This window comes from Periplaneta americana, chromosome 4, assembly GCF_040183065.1.
Source record: "Periplaneta americana isolate PAMFEO1 chromosome 4, P.americana_PAMFEO1_priV1, whole genome shotgun sequence".
Lineage (NCBI taxonomy): Eukaryota > Metazoa > Arthropoda > Insecta > Blattodea > Blattidae > Periplaneta > Periplaneta americana.
The window spans coordinates 192,380,765-192,403,126 of NC_091120.1; the positions used below are offsets into that span (position 1 = coordinate 192,380,765).

A 22,362-nucleotide genomic window follows, 5' to 3' on the forward strand; every position below is an offset into this window, starting at 1 on the left:
AGGTGATCAAAGTGACGTCCATTTATAACAATGCATTTTTCTGCCCTACAATACAGCAGACTGTAGATAATCATACCGTACTTGACACCCCTGGCATGGAATACTGATACGTCGCAAGGAATACTGAAAACAAAAGTCTGGTTGCGGATACCAGCGGAGTTCAACAGAGATGGTGTTGTGAATTTTCGTAATCAGCATGTGTGGGCTGATGAAAATTCCCATGCAGTTGAAGAAACAAGGCATCAGCACCGATTCTCAATCAACATATTGGGCAGGCGTTCTTGGCGATAGATTAAGGGCCATACGTGCTACGACAGAGATTAACTGGGGCTCGTTATCAGGACTTTCTTATTAACGTATTGCCTACCTTGCTGAAGTATGTGCCATGTCAGCAAAGACTACAGATGTGGTTCATGCACGATGGCACACCAGTACATTTTTTCCGTAATGAGAATGAACACCTGACGTTGATATTTCAGGACCGCTGGATTAATTGGGGAGGCCCCACACCTTGGCCTGATCGTTCCCAAAACCTAAATACCCTAGACTTTTGGTTATCAAGAACAACCAGGTCAATTTCAAAGGGCAGAGATATGCATTGCCATGAATGGACGTCACATTGAGCACTTCCTATGAACAAGTGTTCAGATCTCAGAAAGTATGTGTTGTAGGACCCATGTTTATTAGACATTTTTTTTCTTGTTTTGATGCATACTATCACCTCCTAAAATATTGGATACTTTTTTTTAACACTGTATAAGCACTTGTTTTGATTTATTAACACGGTGGTAGAAAAGAAAAGCAATTTTATCTGTCCCCATGAGAGTGTTTACTTTTGAGTAGGAAATTGTGACTCTAAATTATTTTATTTATTTATTTAATCTGGTAGAGATAAGGCCATCAGACCTTTTCTTCCCCTCTACCAGAGGATTACAAGTACAATATTAAGAATACAATTACAATTATAATTACAATTAATATTAAATTTACAAATACAATAAAAATAAAAGTACTAAAAGATTCACTGATTAATAAAAGCTAGACAGTTTATTGTAAAAGTTAAGAAGAGAGAAGCATTTCTTTTATTGATTAAGTAAAAATTAAACCTACTCTACGCAGAAAGAAAATGCTTAATAAGTTTGCTTTTGAACGCTACTAAATTCCGACAGTCTCTGATGTCACTGGGTAGGTATTTTATGTATATTTTAATTACTTATGAGGAAACATTGTAGTAATACAACTAGAATTAAACATGTCCATCGTACCTTTATAATAACTAACAAATTACTATGACTATTACACTCTTACTACGTCATACTACTTTTGACCAATAAAACGGTACGAAAGGACGTATTTCAATCAATCATGGCTGCTTATCGCACAATTTTATCGCATCCCTAGCAATGTTTAATTTTATCGCGTCCCTAGCATTTGTTTCTTTGTTTGCCAACATTTGAAACTGCGCTGGTCTGGACGTCAAATATATATAATTACAAACCACTCCAGTCGATGCACAGCAGTTTCAAATATGACTCTCATTGGCATTCAAGAACAAGAATTAATAAAAATCACTGATCATACCTATGCATCTTCTGAAATCCGATTTACAAATAAATGAAGAGCGCCATTCGGAAATCCTGAATAAGTTGAATACACCATGTAGGCCTAAATCAACGAGTTCCACTTCTATTACGCACACGTCCAATATAACATCAATTGAACCACCAACCACATTCAAATTTGAAAATTGTACATTCAATAATTATTCCTCTTAAAATTATTCATATTTATTTTTTATGTCATCGTCGTTAAATAAAACTTTTCTAACACTTGTGTATATTAGTTAGGTTATGTTATAGCTTCTGCTATATGATATTATGGCACGTATCAGAGATTGTTTAATATTAAGATTTATTGAAAATCATCTATCAAGTGACGTTGATTACTGGGATTCGGATAATTGAAGTGGAATGCAACTGTCTTAATAAAAATGAAACTGAATCAACAAAGCCTTCTTGACTAGTAACAGGCCACAGAGTTCAATGATGATTCCATAGTTGGCACAACTGATACCGGTAACAAGAAAACATCATCATAAAACAGTACTGCCATCTAGCGTAATGTTGAGATGGTACAATAATACATTTGAAGACAGTTGTATTTTCGTAAGCCAATTAATATTTTATTGTACACTTTGTTACTTCTAATCTTTATATAGCCTACTTTCTTCTAATCGTGTAACAGTCAATTAAATCCCACTCGAGTTTTGATTTTCTCTAGATAAATCAAAACCTCTAGTGAGATTACTGTTGATAATAATAACAAAAGTCTTCAATTACATTCTATGCATCATAAGTTCATAACATTCATTAGGCCTATATTTTGTTGACATCACTGATTTAAATATTAAATTTCAAATGGAGTTAAGGCTCATTCACAGTGAAAATTAAACATAACGTAAGCGTTAATTTAACGTTACGGTAAAATCAAGAAGTCATACCATCATTCACGATGGGAACATAAACATAACAGCAAACATACTTGGTAACCATGGAAACATAACAACGACGCCATTTCCTCATATTCTGTCGTATACGTCACCGCTTCACGATTGTTTTCTGTTTGCAAATCACGTAAGCATAATCATGAAAGTTTGGAGTTTGCAAACTTTCATCTTAACGTCTTACGGTAATGCAAATCAAGCTTTCAGGTATAACTCTCTGTAAAGTTAATTTGAAAATTTCGAGGGAAAAATTGTTCCGGGGCCGGGTATCGAACCCGGGACCTTTGGTTAAACGTACCAACGCTCTCCAACTGAGCTACCCGGAAATTCTACCCGACACCGATCCAATTTTTCCTTCTATATCCACAGATCTCAAAGTGGGCTGACAACCGTCAAGCAACCAACATTGAGTGCACATTAACTCTGTATGACTTAAATTGTGGTTTTCTGTTACGTACAGTGACGTGTATTATGCAAATCAAGCTTTCAGGTATAACTCCCTTTAAAGTTAATTTGAATAATTTCGAGGGAAAAATTGTTCCGGGGAAGGGTATCGAAATTATTCAAATTAACTTTACAGGGAGTTATATCTGAAAGCTTGATTTGCATAATACACGTCACTGTACGTAACAGAAAACCACAATTTAAGTCACACAGTGTTAGTGTGCATTCAATGTTGGTTGCTTGACGGTTGTCAGCCCACTTTGAGGTCTGTGGATATAGAGGGAAAAATTGGATCGGTGTCGGGTAGAGTTCCCGGGTAGCTCAGTTGGGAGAGCGTTGGTACGTTTAACTAAAAGTCCCGGGTTCGCTACCCTGCCCCGGAACACTTTTTCCTTCGAAATTATTCTTACGGTAATGTTTATGTCAATGCTTATGTGAATCATTGTGAATGATCCCATTTGGTAGCATGGGCGCAAACTTCTGTGTTTATGTTACAGTTATGTTTAATTTTCATTGTGAATGGGCCTTTACGCTGTTATATCACAAACAGTGTAATAGAATCGGTAAAGTAATGTCACTATTATACAGGGACATCATTTTATTTTTACTAACATTTTTATACTAACCTGGCTATACCTTTGGATTAATGATTGAGACCCGGAAACATAGTTTGCTATCTCCTTCCACGACTGGAGTTCGATGGTACTGGCGTAAAATACAAACACATCACTTTACTAGGTATAGGAGGGAAGAAAAGTCGTTCATCCATTTACGTAAACTATGAAATATCGCGATTTTCAGTTTGATAATTTTCATTAGGTTTTGTTTAATCAAAATACAGTACAGTGTTAACAATAAGTGTTTTTACTCACGAACTGAGTTATTCATGCGAACGTATTCATTATGCAGTGTATATTATACTGTCTACAGCACATTAGCGTACAATATAGAGAATGAAGTTAAATTGAATAATAATCATAATATGGATATTTAAACACATTTTGAAAATGGTGGCCGTTCATTTCGATACAGGGTTCAGATCTTTTATGCCTATTATCGCACTATAGACTATTGTACCTAATCCCAATTACCAGTTTCGTCCTTCGTACTAGTAACTAATGTTGAAATAATTCTGTACCTACTCTATAAAAGAGTACCTTAAGTACTATAAATTCAATCTTCACTTCTGCCCGACCCGCACAGACATACTATCTACTGTCCGTCCAAGTGGTTATGTCGTAGGGTCGTAGAAAGGGGGGAATCACGTGATAGTTAAGTACTTAACGAGGCCCTTTTATTTAAGTTATTTTAAACAGTTGCATAATATTACGTAGACGTCCAATTAATTCCTAACAGAAATTAATGTTTTCAGAAAAGAGTTAAGAAAGCCCAGCCACTAGTCTTTACGGTGGAGCGAGCAGAAGTAGGTGGGGGAAATCGGGAAGCGACGTAGGCAAACGGACGATAGTATCTGTGCTAAAATATTATTCAATATTGGAAGTTTTCGTCACTGGAAAACGCGAACATATTTCTGAAACATACTATACTCACTAACTCAGTACTGCGGCCTTGGTTCTATGTGGAGGACAGTTGCAATTTCGTTAGTAGAAGGGGTGGGAGTGAAGTACATTCAAAAACTCAGGTACAATAAAAGTTGAAGTAAAAATAAAATGATGTCCCTGTACATATGGTTGTAAAATTACACATTCATATTTGCAAAATAATTGATTATTAAAAAAAAAAGAGATGGATTAAAAATATAATCCGCGCGAGTGTTGAAGGGTGAAATGTTTCTACTGCTATTTGCCCATTGGCATTGACATGAAGAAATGACCGCGTAGGCCGCGTACCTCATGTTTCGAAATTTCCTGAATAGATAGGCCTACTTTCTTATGTTTTAATCCATTCCGGTCCAACTTTAAACTTAGGTAAAGTCCTTGATTACAATTTAAAACGGTTCAACGGAATATTTTGTACTGCAGTTGAGAATCTCGTATTTCTCAGGTTAAATCTGACGTCATCATTGCTTACAATTACAAGACGGTAGTCTGTGGAACACGTAGGAAGACGCAACACGGCAGGGAGCTTTCGAGCTCAGTGATTGGAAACACGCTGTGACAAATCCCATCACGGCTGTCTGTCCGTCACCCGGCCCTGTCTGACCTTGCTGCCACAAAGCTCTGCCAATATTTTTATATCTCGTCTTCAACTGGGATATTTTTTACCCCTTTTTCTGTTAGATGGATGTTTCTTCTTGATTTCTATCGTCTTTCTTCATAACACAATTTTATTTTCTTCCTCCAAGACTTTTTATCATCGTTATCCCATCTCTCTTCGTATTCTCTCTTGAATCTCCAAGGATTCGTTGTTCAATTGTTAGCGGTATTGTTGCTGTAGTTGTCTCTATTAGCGTTACGGGTTCCCCCGGGGCATTATGGGTGTTGAAGCGAGCGAATTCGAAGAAATAGAAGAGAGAGAAAAAAAGTTATCGGCGAACAAAATTCGATCATAAACTCTTTTCTTCTGTTCTGCCGTAATCTGATCTTTTTTTTTTCTCCAATGTCCATATCGTTTAGGAAGCAGCATGTGTTGTCGGTTGCATTACGCCTATGCAGGGCTCACAATTTATCTCCTGAAACGATAGGGACCAGTGGCGGTGCGTCAATAAGAGCACAAGGGCACGTGAACACCTTGTTTCCATTAATGCACGACTAGTTTTATTATTTAATACCGTATTGGCGTAGTGGGGATGTATAATATCAGGATCGAGTATTTTAAACTTCCCGCATCTTGCATAAACTTCTTATGTAAACTTGGCAACATCCGTTCACGTACAAGCCGTGATCTTTTCAAGAAGGTTACAGAAATTTCACGCATGCGCGGGAGAAAATTGTCTTTCGCTGGCCGCATATGACTCTTCAAGAGCACAAAGCATTAAGTGAACAGTAAATCTATCCTACAGATGTCAGGTGTATCGATGCCTCTCGTTTACGTGCTATATCTCGAGGAGAAAATTTAATAAGTCTGTATTTTAGCCTGCAGGTGTCAGAATCTCACTGTCGGAACGTTTACTTTATGTGGATGTGTGTACAGTGCTGCTAAGAGAGTGCAGTTTGTGAATTACTATACTTCAGTGTCGGCATATAGCATAGTTTGGCTTGACGTGCTGGCTGAATCTGATGGTGGTATGAATTTAAATATCGGTACGGTGGTGTATATTATTTAAGAATAATATTTACTGGCATGTATTTATAGTAATCAATCTATGCGAATGGGATTACAGTACTGGTATAGGCTATAGTGTATCAGTTAGTTGTGAATTAAAATATATTACTGAACACACGCGTTTGTAAATTGTTTTATGTATTAATTTTTAACAAACGTAAACAATGAACTCTGTCCAAGTAATTTTCAAGAGTAAAGAACTGGGTAAACTGGCTTTCCAGGAAAAATTGGAAATAAAAAGACTAGGTTTCATTATTATTATTATGTATTATTATTATTATTATTATTATTATTATTATTATTATTATTATTGTTATTATATGTTGTTTTGAATTTATATACGGTTTTTTCGACAGTGAATCCTGACATTTCATATTAGGCTAAAAACGTACCATTTCAAATTCTCTTCGATTTTGGAACACAAAATTGTGAACACACATAATATTTTATCACGAGCCGCCACTGATAGGGACACTCGTAAATGTCTTTAGAATCTTCACTTCACTTACATGTCTTCCAAGGCCAACGGGCGTCCAAGACGTTTACACTCCTCCTTTGTACAGGGACATAATTGTATTTTTACTAACATTTTTAAGTCGACCTGGTTGGCAAGTCGGTATAGCGCTGGCCTTCTATGCCCAATGTTGCGGGTTCGATCCCGGGCCAGGTCGATGGCATTTAAGTGTGCTTAAATGCGACAGCTCATGTCAGTAGATTTACTGGCATGTAAAAGAACTCCTGCGGGACAAAATTCCGGCACATCCGGCGACACTGATATAACCTCTGCAGTTGCGAGCGTCGTTAAATAAAACATAACATTAACATTAACATTTTTAATATTAACCTGGCTATACCTCTGGATCAACGCCGCTTGCTACCCGCTTCCACGACTGGAGTTCGATGATACTGGCGTAATATACAAACAAATCACTTTACTAGGTATAGGAAGGAAGAAAAGTAGTTCATCCATTTACGTAAACTTGGAAATATCGCGCTTTTGAGTTTGATAATTTTCATTAGGTTTTTGTTTAATCAAAATACAGTACAGTATTAACAATGAGTGTTTTTACTCACGAACTGTGCTGTCCATGTGGACATAGGCTATTCATTGTGCAGTGTATATTATACTTTCTACAGCACATTAGCGCACAATTTAGAGAATGAAGTGAAATTGAAAAATAATCATGGATATTTAAACATATTTTTGGAAATGTTGGCCGTTCATTTCGATACAGGCTTCAGTTCTAATGTGTATATTATCGCATTATAGACTATTGTACCTAATCCCAATTATCAGTTTCGTCCTTCGTACTAGTAACTCATGTTGAAATAATTCTGTACCTTGTCTATATAAGAGTACCTTATGTACTGTAAATTCAGTCTTCACTTCTGCCCGATCCGAAAAGATAAAATTACTCAGACATACTCTCTACTGTTCGTCCAAGTGGTTATGTCGTAGAAAGGGAGGAAATCACGTGACAATTACTTAACGAGTCCCTTTTACTTAAGTTATTTTAAACAGTTGTATAATATTACGTAGATGTCCAATTCCTAACAGAAATTAATGTTCTCAGAAAAGAGCTAAGACAGCCCAGCCACTAGCTGACGAATAAAAGGCTACTATGACTATATATGCGGTCTTGGATCTGTGTGGAGGACTGTTGAACTTCATTAGTAGAAGGGGTTGGAGTGAAGTACATTCAAAAACTCAGGTACAATAAAAATTGAAGTAAAAATAAAATGATGTCCTGGTATAAAGGGAAACTATTGTAATAATGAAATCTTTGCCGTACTCGCATAGTCTAAGGCAGCCATCGGCAAATGTGTACACAAGATGACATGACTGGACGCAAGCCGCAATACATACGACGTAATATCAATTCAGGCGTATAGAGCGCTCCGTTCGGATCCCAGTGGCGGATTCTCAACACAAGCATCTGATATAGACCACACGTTAATGATTTATAGATGGAAAAATTATATTTTATTTCACCTTAAATTTTACTGTACCACAACATACTAGGAAAATATGTCACAATTTGCCACTCTTAATAGCTTTAATTTCATTTAGTGTTCTGCCCAAGGGCAGGTCTTTCACTGCAAACCCACCTTTCTCCAATCTTTCCTATTTTCTGCCTTCCTCTTCGTTTCGTCATATGATACATATATCTTAATGTCGTCTATGATCTGATATCTTCTTCTACCCCGAACTCTGTCGTTCGATGTTTGATTGTTAATTACACGCACTCTCAGTGATAAGGTTAGGTAGAATTTGATGAGGGGCTAGATTAGTGACAAATAGTTCCACTGTCAATGATTAAAACTATTATTGATAAAGGATGTAAGGAAATATATTAGTGGCACTTGCTTCGCATAAAATATGACACAAATGCATTTGAGGCCTATTATTACTTTGTTGTAGTATTTTTGTTTTCCGAATTTGCTTCCGTCTATTTCAACGATATTCCCTGGACAACATCATATTTATCCTTCATTTCGCTGTTATATATTTGTAAACGTGCATTTTCTTTTAGAGCCTTAAAAATACCGCCACTGTAATCGCTAAACCTCGCACTTGACCACTTTAGTGTATTTTTAAAGAATATCATCTACTAGCAACCAGAGTGCTGCATTGGAGGTAAATCGCTCGCTTGAACTCGGTCGAGTGTCGCACCCTCGAGTGAGATACGACCGATCATGATACGCTCGTAATAAATAGAAGCACAGTCCAAGGTCATCTCACCGACATGTCTTATCTTGTATGGAAGGCGACAGATAAGATACACATATGTTTTGCTTACACGGTAAAAATAAGGCTTTATTTTCTGCGTTTATGACAAACGTTTAATGGAACAGTGAATGGAACGTACCAAAACAGGAACATGAAGGTATAAATAAAATAGTATGAAAAACTTCGATATACAGTTATTATTGCTAATTAATAATTATTCAATATTTGATTTACCACATATATAATATGATAGGTCCATACATAGTGTTCCGCCTATATACTGCGACAATGTAGAAACGTTTTACAAAATATTATTGATATAGCAGTAGCTTAATAACAATATTAGTACAGAGATAACGTCACAGAAAATATAATAAAACGAATAATCATGCTGCACAAATGTTACAGACGCAAACATTGATGCACTAATTATTAGAGATTATTATTATTATTATTATTATTATTATTATTATTATTATTATTATTATTACTTGAAAACTTGATACAGTTCTTGCATTATCGTGATTGTGTTCTCCGTTTATAATAATTACATTTACATCCAATAACATCTAACAGATATGAAAAAAACAAAGTCACTCCTGTGTAGGAGGGGGGGGGGAAACATTTACCTACAACATTTATATTACATTTTAAAGCAAGTTTTGTAGTTGTACTATGGAGAGGTCAGTTAAACACTGCAAAGTTTTGAAATGATAAACATCTATGATGCTACTACACAGTTCATCCTTGTAACAAGAACGAATGTCTAACGCTCGGCTTATACCGTTCGAGGATTTATAGCTCGTGACAATTTTACCCATCATGCATGTGCACTACCGATCGGATTATGCTATGAACTACTTGGCGCTCGAGCGAAAGCGTCCGATGCAGACCTCTGATAGAAACATTTCGATTTTCTTACGTTTGACATGGCTCGGTACGGCCCGGTCACTAATTGCGAGCACAGTCGGTGCTGCTGTATCGCATGCATTATCCAGTTGTTCCTTATTGTTATAGTTGTTATTATTATTATTATTATTATTATTATTATTATTATTATTATTATTACTGTAAGAGTTCCGTTGGTCTGAAATAGATTTTTTCCTGTCTGCCTACAGTCTGGTGAGCGTGGATACCTGGAGGGCCTGGCTTCGAGGTACGCCGACCTGTTCAACACGCACTACGGCGATGTGCTGGAGCACCTGGAGGACCTGCGCCGGCGGGAGTGGGAGGATCTGTCCCCGCGCATCAGGGTGCTGGTGGGCACCACGCCCGACACGCCCCCCTCGGACGCGTACACCCCCAGCACCACGGGCCCCGTCGGCCAGCATACGCCCCAGGTGAGACACATACAATACCTTCTGCTTTCTGTGTGCTTTGCACCCATTCGTTCTTTAATCTCATTTACTTTCGTCTTTTATTTCTTATCATTCTCCTCTTTTATCTTTCTTTTATTATCCAATTTAATAAACCCTATTTCACCCTGAGGTATATTAGGGTTATAGTTGGCATCAATTCATTCATTCATTCATTCATTCATTTTATTCCATAGATCTTACATGAGCAATGAAGCTTTAAGATGTGGAACAAGTCAAAATTTTACAATATTACAATTACAATTTTTACAAATTTTTATAGTTTTACAATTTAGTAATTTTCTACAATTTTTACAATTTTGTGCAATTTTTTTTACAATATTTTGGTGAGATGTAGTGAGATGAGGTGAGGTCCGAGGATTCGCCAAAATATTACCCGGCATTTGCCTTTTGGTTTGGGGAAAACCTCGGAAAAACCCAACCAGGTAATCAAATCAAAGGGGGGTAATCAAATCAAGGGGGTTGATGCCAAGGACTCGCCATAGATTCGCCATAGACCATCCGGCTTCACTCCCATGAATGACGCGCATGAATGGATTAACGAGATTCCCACTCTCCCTATCTACTATCTAGCTATTTCATTTGTTATTCCCTTTCTATTTATTTTTTCAATTCTTTCTTTCTACCTTTTTTCGATTATTTGTTATTTCTGCCTGTTTTTTTATTTTTTTTTCCTCTTAGAAAAAAAATCGAAATCAGTTTGTGTATCAGTATTCCAAATGCAATAAAAGGAGGTTTGGACATGTGTCTGCTTGTATATGACTTGTCTATGAACAACGAGGTCTCTCACATAATTGAATAGATTTGATTAATATTCAGTGAATCTAGGCACATAAAATAGGGGATGTTCACAAAGTTATTTTTCTGTTTTAATAATTAATTGCAATAAAACCAAAAGAGATAGAAAAAGCTGAGTTTTTTTTAACTAATTACCAAGATAATTGTATTGTCAATTAATATTACATATTATAATATATATTATATAATATATATACTATAATAATAATTAATAAATGTATTGTATTATAGTCTATGGAATCCACAGGTTAACGGGAAGTTCACCTTTTCTATAATCCGTGTCTTCTGACTTCAAACCCTAAGGATGAAACCTAACCATTTTCGCCGGCAATGAACCATTTTAAAGTTGATCGTTTGCCTATGAAAGTATCATTAATAATAATAATAATAGAATTTATAAAACAGTTATATTACCGGTTGTTCTGTATGGTTGTGAAACTTGGACTCTCACTTTGACAGAGGAACAGAGATTAAGGGTGTTTGAAAATAAGGTTCTTAAGAAAATATTTGGTGCTAAAAGGAATGAAGTAACAGGAGAATGGAGAAAGTTACACAACACAGAACTGCACGCATTGTATTCTTCACCTGACATAATTAGGAACATTAAATCCTGACGTTTGAGATGGGCAGGGCATGTAGAACATATGGGCGAATCAAGAAATGCATATAGAGTGTTAGTTGGGAGGCCGAAGGAAAAGAGGCCTTTGGGGAGGCCGAGACGTAGATGGTAGGATAATATTAAAATAGATTTGAGGGGGGTGGAATATGATAATAGAGACTGGATTAATCTTGCACAGGATAGGGACCGATGGTGGGCTTATGTGAGGGCGGCAATGAACCTGCGGGTCCCTTAAAAGTCATTTGTAAGTAAGTAACTTACTTACGGCTTTAGTCAACTAGTACAATCGTCAACTAAAGATACCTACCGTAATTTACGAACTTAGTTTCAGTTTAATACTAGAATTTGTTTTTATAACCAAATCTAAAGTGTTAAATGTGTGTAATGTGTTTACGCTCGACCATGCCGAAATGTAGTAATTATACACCTGGTAGCAGTCCTTTAATGCATGTCATTAAAGTACACCTATTCATTAAAGTTCAAGTTTTCGATTATTCTCGGATATGCAATCGAAAGACGAGGGAAACGTCACGGAGGCTGGAAATCCAATACTATCGCAGGAGGTTATGTTCTGTTACTATAATAATTAGCGTTAATTGTAAATAATATTCAAATAAATTCAATTTTTCATCTCGTTTTTCAATTCTAAATCAATTTCCAGGTTATATCAAAATTAGTTCATGTTATTCTTTACATTACATCAAGGTCAATGACATTCTCGTTTCTCTACCTTTCTTCTCGTTTCTCTTATCTATACTCTAACCACGACGTAAATACCAGATCACTTATCTGTGGCACGCTAAGTATACCTCTTCATAGAACATCTTGTTATTCATCATCTTTTACAATATCCACCTCGCGTCAATGGAACTCCTTGTCACAAAGTATTAGGGGCTGCAAGACTACGAACACCTTTAAGAACAGCTTAAAAGATAACCTTATTAGCATTTCACTCCAACCATACTGATTTAAAATATCACTGACTACATTGTTACTTTTTTCTTTAGACATCATCCTGATTGTGCTGTATTTTAATTGTCTCATAATAATCTCTTTCTATTAACTAATATTATTTGAAATATATTAACATCCTATGTATTTTAGTTTAATTCTGCTACACAGTTTATTTCAGTGTTTAATTAATAGTTCATAGTATTTTGTTGTTTAATTTGTAAATAACTCTTGTATACATGTAACTCTCATCTAAATCAAATTGTTGAATTCTTTGTAAGTTCATGCATATGTATATACACTTTTTGTTGGTTGAGTGGAAGAGAAGGCCTTACGGCCTTAACTCTGCCAGCTAAAATAAATCATTATTATTATTATTATTATTATTATTATTATTATTATTATTATTATTATTATTGTTCCTCGGAAAAAATCAATACTTTCGCGTCTGCGCACATCTCACAATATATGAGCTATGCACAAGGTCACTTCCGATCTTCAGTCAGATACGAATAAAATGAATACTTCTGAATAATTTAAAGTTATAAATATGGTCGAGCATAAAAAGTCGTATGAAACTTGCCTATAATGGTAATTAAGACGCTCGTATGAAAATTATGAAACTCGCTTGCGCTCGTTTCATAAACAAACATACTTGCATCTTAATTACTATCATTATAGGCTCGTTGCATAATGTACTAAAATATATTCTGATGTAAGGACGAAGAAGAAAACTTACACTATTACAGTAGTACTATTATTTGTCCTATCACTGAAATTAGGTAGGAACTAGAAGTACCAGTACGCCTCTGATCACAAGAACGGATGCTCCATAATACAAACACGGCTTCCGAATGTCTTCAGTAGCAAATTGAAATTTAAAATTGCATTTTTGCCCGTAAATTCCGACAGCGTCGGCGCACCTCTCAATATTTCAGGTCGGTCGACCGGACGGTGTCTTGCCTTGGGCACGCTTCAATTCCTAATACTGCCGCCTCCACTTCGTAATGGGCCTTTTGCTCTTGACCCTAGGGTCACCACGGGATCACCACTTCGCACTCGCAGCCGATATACGTCCCTGGCAAGTATTCCCCGTCCAGCTGTCTTAGCGATAAGGAGGAAGACGAAATCTACGGCTTCGGCTACGGCATCTACGGCAAGCAGATGCTACAGCGCCAACAACAGCAAAAGATGATCATTTCTCCCCAAGTTAATTACCAAAGGTGAGTATTAATACTGCATGTTTTACTTCATAGGTTATTGCGTATCTGATTACCATATAGATTTTTACAGGTCCGAGATAGCCTAACCAAGAAGCGAATATGTAAATGGTCACTGTACTCCTTTGGCAGCAGACAGAATGGCGCGAAATTCACTTTATACACTTAAAGGTACACCGAGATGAAATTTCAGTTTTCTAAACAAATGTAGAAACCTGAAATTTTGTACAGTTATTGTACTCATAAATAATGTGTGTACCAAATGTTATCAAATTTATTTTAAGTGTGTGTGAATAATTGTTAACATTTTTGTAAATTTAAATATTTTTAAACGCTACAATCGTTATTCCATACCTTGTATGAAGTAGAGCATAACAACCGGGTTTTGTTTCTTAAAATAGATGAAAAGAAGCAGAAAGACTCCTGGTATACGTTTTTTCCTCCATTTAAGTATTTATATATTTTGCTAATTTAACATAAAATATATTATAAACAGAAAAAAATTTTCGCTCACCCCTGAAAGAGTAGAACTCGTGCTCAAAGGCGGATTCCTGAATTGAAATTAAGTACTATATAATACAATTTATTTGTCTTATGTGTACTACACAATGAGAATAGATAAATTGAAATTTACAATTTTTCTTTATTTATAAAATCCATACATAACTTTTTAAATTTAATACTATAACTATTAGAATTGACAAGATTAGGATATCTATATATATATAACTTGAACTGGTAATGGAAATTACGAGAAAACGGCTGAACGGATTTTAATAAATGACCCCTCATTTTGAAGCTTAGAACCCGAAGTTTTTCAGAAAAATAGTAACTTTCAGTGAAACGTTAGTTTTCCTACATAATTTTCATACTTTCCAAAATCCATCTTTCGTCAGTTTTGAGAACTAATTGCATCATTTCAGAATAAAATAAAACACACACAAGTCTACAATAAACAATAGGCTATTACACGAAGGCCATGACCTGCAGAATTGCTGACATATTTAGAGCTCAAATTCAATTGGTTATTAAAAATTTCAACTCTTACTAAAAGTAATTTACAGGTCTGATTCTGCGGTGTGTAATTTTCTGAGTACAACTGTGTATTGAATATTAAAATCTACAAAATTTGAGGTAGTTTGATGGGATTACCATTAGAAATGAAATATTATAGTTAATGCCATGATGTGACTATGTTTAATTAATTATACATATTAATGCAATGTTCATGACATGAAAGTGAGGTTATGTAAGTAGATGTAGAAAACATCTTAAATTAGATCTTCATTTCTATAATTTACTGAGTGGCGGCTATATAGTGTATATAACTACAAAAAGTACGTAAGATAATAATATTGTTATTAAATATCAAATATTTGTATATTTATTAATCAAGTGGGTTGGGTCTTTTTCATATACTTAATGGCGGTGTGATGTAGATATTTATATGCGTCATTCTCTTCGCTCGAGAGAGCGCCAAAATTACAATTCCTAAGGAAAGACCAAAATATATTATTTACTGATAAAATAAGAGGCCTACAAAATGTTGTAGTCTCCCGATCAATTCAGCAAGATCTCTTAGCAGGATAAAATGATTTTACCCACACATTTCAAGCCCGACATGCAGCAGCTATACCAAGATGCTATGTATATTGTTCGAAAGTTGTTAACTTTCACCTACAATCCACAATGACCTGAAATAGCTATTGCTTTCCTCCCACATGAAAACCCACTGATCGTCCTGACATTGTTACATGAGTTTTCGCGTTGAAACACAAAAACTGAAGGTGGATAGGTTCAAGAAAAAGTATTTGGCATAAAAAACCATTCAGAGGGAATATGTTTCATTATTATGGAAGCAAATAACTTTCAAAATGTCTGGTATTCTTCATTGAAAATAAATCTGAAAAGTATTTAATTGAACGTCTAACGAACTTAGTTTGCAGCACTTGCTGCACAAGCCACTAGTATGATATAAACAGAAAAAAAAAAATACTTTCGCTCACCCCTGAAAGAATAGAACTCGTGCTTAAGGGCGGATTCCTGAATTGAAATTAAGAACTATATAATACAATTTGTCTTATGTCTACTACACAATAAGAATATATAGATTTAAATTTACAATTTTTCATTATTTATAAAATCCATTCATAACTTTTTAAATTTAACAGTAAAACTATTAGAATTGACAAGATTAGGATATTTAAATATAAATTTGTTATATATTCTTGGGCCTAAATTACTACTATGATTAAACACTGTAACAGTGTTGCATTTTGGTTCAAACAATCTTAAAGAATTGAAATGGTGCCACTCCGAAAATAAATCTTTCCATGGCAGCAGTGTTCAGAGTAGGTGTAACATGGAAATCTAAAACAAAATTTCAATTCTTCATAAGCCACTATAAAGTGGACCCTGTCATAAAGCTTGGACACTCCTTGCTACGAGTTTGTACTCTCTGTAGAGTCGTGCATGTGTATCAGTGTGGTACACCAACCGTCTTACGTTAGGGACAGCAGACAGACGGACGGAGTTGTGCCGTCAGGGAGTCCTACATTGTTGTGTGCATGTAGGCAGGGTATCTACTCTATCCCCAGGGATTTGAAGTGTTTGCTGTATCTATGTTAATCAATCAATATTTTATACGTGGGTTTGGCAGTCGATTGTTCCACGAGTTGCGGTTGCCACTTGTATTCGATTATGAGTCACGAGATCTTTGAACATTACAGGTGATTACGTCGTGAAACGTGAAAGATTCGACAACATCAAAGAATTAAACATCGCGCATTTCCAACGTCAAAAGCGCCTGTTCACGATACTTGCGATCACATGATGTGTACGTCTGCAGATTCAAACTTTGAAATGAAAGAAATAAGAACAAGAGTACAGTATGTGCGAAAGAATGCCTTGGATTCAATACACAGTGACCGAGACAGGTCGTATAAGAACTCGGGTTCGAGTCGTGGCGGGGTATACAAGAAGAACAAGGGGATGTTACAATAGGGGGGAATTCAAGAAGATAAATGGGAAGATAGGAGAACAAAGAGAATAGAAGTTTGGCAAGGAGAAAAAGGGAATGATAAGGAGATGAAGGGGACTACAATTAGAACCAGGGAAATTAAAGGAGAGTAATGGGAAGATAGGAGGATAAAGAGAATACAAGTCTGGCAAGAGGAAGACAAGGAGAACAAGGGAATAACAAGGAGGTGATGAATACAATAAGGACCAGGGAAATTAAAGGAGAGTAATGGGAAGATAGGAGGATGAAGAGAATACAAGTCTGGCAAGGGGAAGACAAGGAGAACAAGGGAATGACAAGGAGGTGATGAAGAATACAATAAGAACCAGGGAAATAAAAGGAGAGTAATGGGAAGATAGGAGGATAAAGAGAATACAAGTATTACGAGGAGAACACAAAGAGATGGAACACAGAATAAGCTGTGAAAACAGTTTTTCCCTATTTTTATTCCATTAAGGAAAAATGTAATTTTACTTTTTGAAAATTTCAAAGAAATAAAAAAATTAAGATCTTGGAGTTTTAACTTAATTTTCTTAAGCAGTAGGACACTGTTTGTAGTTTGGTACTTAGCTACGTTAATCAGCTTCATTTTGGTGCACGAATGATGAAAATAACTCAATTCTAAGTGCACTTTGTGTTAATATTAGTGTTGTAAAATGCTGTAAAACTAAAAATGGACAAAAATTATCTACATTCTGAGGGTATGCAAATTGTAGAACCAAACACACAGCTTTCTGACTCTATGAAAAGTGATACAGTCAAACTCTACCGACAAATTCGAATTGTTATTACACGAAAAATATATAAAATTGACAGAATGTGACGGATTGACACTTGCAGAACTGCACTTCCGGTTTAAAGAAAGAGTGTTTCCGGTCAATAAAAACTCAGATAATTAATTAACCAAACGTCATGGAGACAAAACTGATATTTTTTAAAACTAGAAAGTTCAAGCTTTTAGCTGACATAGAAATAAAATAAAAAATCAAATCTTTTAAGGAAAATTAAAAATTAAGGATAGATGAGTACCTTAGCCGTATTGTGTTCTGTCTGTACTTTCATATATACTAGATACGTTATATCTAGAGGCCGGATGTTGATGAAAAGTCATCTTATTTTTCACATTAGGACGATGCCTATTAATATAGAAAAACCTTTCTATGTTAATATCAACGTAAAAAAGTAATTTCTTATATTGCAATTTTTTTCATTTTTTGACGTTTTCCAACTAATAGGTCATTTTTATATTTTTTCGGCATTTTTTTGGTAATTTTTAATACTTTGAAGAACTTTTAGATCATTTGGAATGCATTTTACTTTCTTCTTTACCGATAGGTCTGTTAAATCATTTTCTAACCAAATAGATCAGTAGTAATAACCTACTGAACAAGTGAATAACAGTGAAGTTTGAGTTTTATAGCTTGGAACAGACTCTGAAGTCCATCCCTCATTCCACTGAAGGCTTCACTTCACACAACGGAAGTAATATAAAATACTTGACAGCAGCCTAATTTAAGTGAGGACTTTGACCGCTACTGTTCTTTTGTCGGTACGAGGGTGTATTTAGAATTTATGTTTAGGAGGGAAACTTTCACCATGTCCTGGACAGGACGTGTCCTCAACATAGTTTGGAAGGGATGTCTAATGTAGAAGATACTATTTTTAACACAGAGATTGCAAGAATGCACGCTGCGCCCACAGTTTGTTTTGTCATTCACACTCCCTCATCTGGAAGGTCTGGTAACAAAAGTGAAGCGCGGAAGGAGGAGACGGAGAATGAAGGCACTGATATGGATCACCCCTGATTGAAACACATTGTAAACCTTCACTAAAATCTAGTTTTCCCTTAAAACCTTCATTTTCTTGCATGTTCTTTTCCTTTATCTTAGCTAAATTCCAGGAAGTTGCCTCCCCTCTCCGAGATTGAAACAAGGTGACTAATTTTTAAGAAGTTGTGGTGCAAGTACGTTGCATAACATTTAAATGTCATTTTCTATTAATTGCGTGTCATTTTTCCATTACTTTAAGGGCATCATTTTAAGTATATTTTTAAGTTATCAACATCCACCCCCTAGTTATTTCCATACAACAGTCTCTAGTTTCCTTTAGAATTGAATTCTTGTGCTTCAGAGTAATATCAGAAATCATTCGATCGTGATTTGCTTTTATTGTTACTATAAGCTCGTACGATCCCCTCTGAGATGGCCCTCGAGTTCACTTCTCGCGGTGTTTGTAGTGAAGTATGGACATGATAGCGGTTGTCCTGCATTTGGATTCCGTCCAAGTCCGCGCCTTAGATCCAGTGAGGACTTCTGCACAGCAAACCAATTTCTCTTATGAGCCCACTCTGATCATTACCTTAGTTATCATCCGAGATGACCCGAAACAATTTCTGTATGCCAGGCGGGGTTGTATCGGCCGCACGTGAAGGAAATTCTCGATCCGAGGGAATTAACCGCCCCTTCTCACAGGTTGATCAAGCACGCACCCCTTCAGAACCTGGTCCTCATCCTCCTTCGGAAGAACGGCGTTTTTCGTCTCGAATGTGTTCTCTATTTTACGTAGGTGAAGTCTCCGATGAGTTTAGAGTGCTGGATTCGGGCGCGTGTGTAGTCCTGCATTGGAACTTGTATATCGACTATTGTCAGAGCCGTGTTTTTATGGCGACACTACACTTTTACTGCGTCATATTGTTTTTAACCAATAAAACGGTACGGAACGACGTGTTTCAACCAATCGTGGCTACTTATCCTACAATTTTAATCACCTCCCTAGCAGTTTGCTTTTTATCACCTCCAAGCACTTTTTTATTTTATCACTTCCCTAGCGTTTGTTTCTCTCTTTTTTTCCCAACGCTGTACTTTCAATATTTTGTACCTTTTAAAATGATTCATGTTTATTTCATCATCCTTAATTAAAACTTGTTTATATTATTTAGGTTATGTTATAGCTTCTGCTGTATGATATTATGGATAGTCACGTATCAGAGATTGTTTAATATACGATAAATTGATAATTGAAGTGGAATAAAAATGAAACTGAATCAACAAAGCCTTCTTCACTAATAATCGTCCATAGAGTTAAATGAAAATTGTATAGTTGGCACAACTGGTCACAAGAGAACAGCTCATCATAACACACTAGTGCCATCTAGCGGAATATTTGTAATGATGAGATGGTACAATATTACATTTTTAAGACAGTTTAATACACATTCTAATTAATATTTTATTGTATTAGAGTTTCATTTCTTCTAATCTTTATATAGTTTCTTCTAATAGTGTAATAGTCAATTAAATTGCACTCGAGTATTGAATTTCTCTAGACTATTACACTCTTACTACGTCATACTACTTTTGACCAATAAAACGGTACGGAAGGACGTATTTCAACCAATCATGGCTGCTTATCGCACAATTTTATCGCGTCCCTAGCATTTGTTTAATTTTATCGCGTCCCTAGTATTTGTTTCTTTCTTTGCCAACATTTGAAACTGCACTGGTCTGGACGTCAAAAATATATATAAAATTACAAACCACTCCAGTCGATGCACAGCAGTTTCAAATATGACTCGCATTGGCATTCAAGAACAAGAATTAATAAAAATCACTGATCATACCTATGCATCTTCTGAAATCCGATTTACAAATAAATGAAGAGCACCATTCGGAAATCCTGAATAAGTTGAATACACCATGTAGGCCTAAATCAACGAGTTCCACTTCTATTACGCACACGTCCAATATAACATCAATTGAACCACTAACCACATTCAAATTTGAAAATTGTACATTCAATAATTATTCCTTTTAAAATTATTCATTCGGAAATTCTGAATAAGTTGAATACACCATGTAGGCCTAAATCAACGAGTTCCACTTCTATTACGCACACGTCCAATATAACATCAATTGAACCACCAACCACGTTCAAATTTGAAAATTGTACATTCAATAATTGTTCCTTTTAAAATTATTCATGTTTATTTTTTATGTCATCGTCGTTAATTAAAACTTTTCTAACACTTGTGATATTAGTTAGGTCATGTTATAGCTTCTGCTATATGATATTATGGATAGTCACGTATCAGAGATTGTTTGATATTAAGATTTATTGAAAATCATCTGTCAAGTGACGTTGATTACTGGGATTCGGATAATTGAAGTGGAATGTTGCATTTTAATAAAAATGAAACTGAATCAACAAAGCCTTCTTGACTAGTAACATTGCCATCGTGTATAATAGATCGAGAACTCGACGAGAAGGCATTGCTCACTACTGCCATCTAGCATGCATCTAGCGTAATATTTGTAATGTTGAGATGGTACAATAATACATTTGAAGACAGTTGTATTTTCGTAAGTCAATTAATATTTTATTGTATTGGAGTACTTCGTTACTTCTAATCTTTATATACTTTCTTCTAATCGTGTAATAGTCAATTAAATCCCACTCGAGTTTTGATTTTTTGTAGATAAATCAAAACGTCTAGTGAGATTACTGTTGATAAATCGAAACCTCAAGTGAGATTACTGTAGATAATTTTCTTACCACTTAAATAAAACCCATGGCTACAGTATTCCACAGCACGAGAAGACTCACATTTCGATTTCGTTGCCTCACCTTCACTTTGGGAATTTACTGCCAAATCTATCAAGTAGAATGGATATGGTTTGCAAAGATCCATTGCATAGAGTGCATTACTGTTAAATTGCCTATTCTGTGCTGAAATGTGAGGAGTTGTTTAACAAACAGTCATTGTACAAAGTACCGTTCAAATTCTTCTTTTATGCTCATACAGGCCGAAAGCAATGTTCCCAAGAGGTGGTCAAGCTATTATCTGGCAGTCAGTCTCAACGTATAAAAATAAGAAAACGTCGGAAGGTTTAAGTATGTACCAGGTATTTCAACAAATTTCTGCTATAATAAAGAGAATTGAAAAATGTATATGTTTATCGTGCAAATTAAGACTTTCACATGAAAATGTAAAATTCGCGTAAAGAATCAATGTGAAAAATATCGGCTTAGATGCACAATACAGGGTGAACAGTGAGTAGTTTAATTTCAGGGTGTTATTCTTTGAGATATTTCAAAGAAAAAAGTTTAATACAGTTTTGTTCGTTTCTGCTTGCTTTTCGAGATAAAAATTGTTTTATATGAAACATTTCATAGCATGTTTTGGGAAAGCCATTGATTTAATTCCCAATATGCTCGGTTAATTTAAGAGAGCAGTTTATTATGACTATTACACTCTTACTACGTCATACTACTTTTGACCAATAAAACGGTACGAAAGGACGTATTTCAACCAATCATGGCTGCTTATCGCACAATTTTATCGCGTCCCTAGCATTTGTTTAATTTTATCGCGTCCCTAGTATTTGTTTCTTTGTTTGCCAACATTTGAAACTGCGCTGGTCTGGACGTCAAAAATATATATAAAATTACAAACTACTCCAGTCGATGCACAGCAGTT

The 22,362-nt window shown here is 35.6% G+C and overlaps 1 protein-coding gene across 1 annotated transcript in view; it reads left to right on the forward strand.

Moving 5' to 3' along the window:
• LOC138698983 (uncharacterized) overlaps nucleotides 1-22,362 on the forward strand; it is a 546,464-nt gene that overhangs the window by 47,623 nt on the left and 476,479 nt on the right. Inside the window, exons 2-3 of the mRNA XM_069825170.1 lie at nucleotides 10,022-10,243; nucleotides 13,680-13,870. Coding sequence (XP_069681271.1) covers nucleotides 10,022-10,243; nucleotides 13,680-13,870 — 413 coding nt within the window. The remainder of the gene's footprint in view (nucleotides 1-10,021; nucleotides 10,244-13,679; nucleotides 13,871-22,362) is intronic.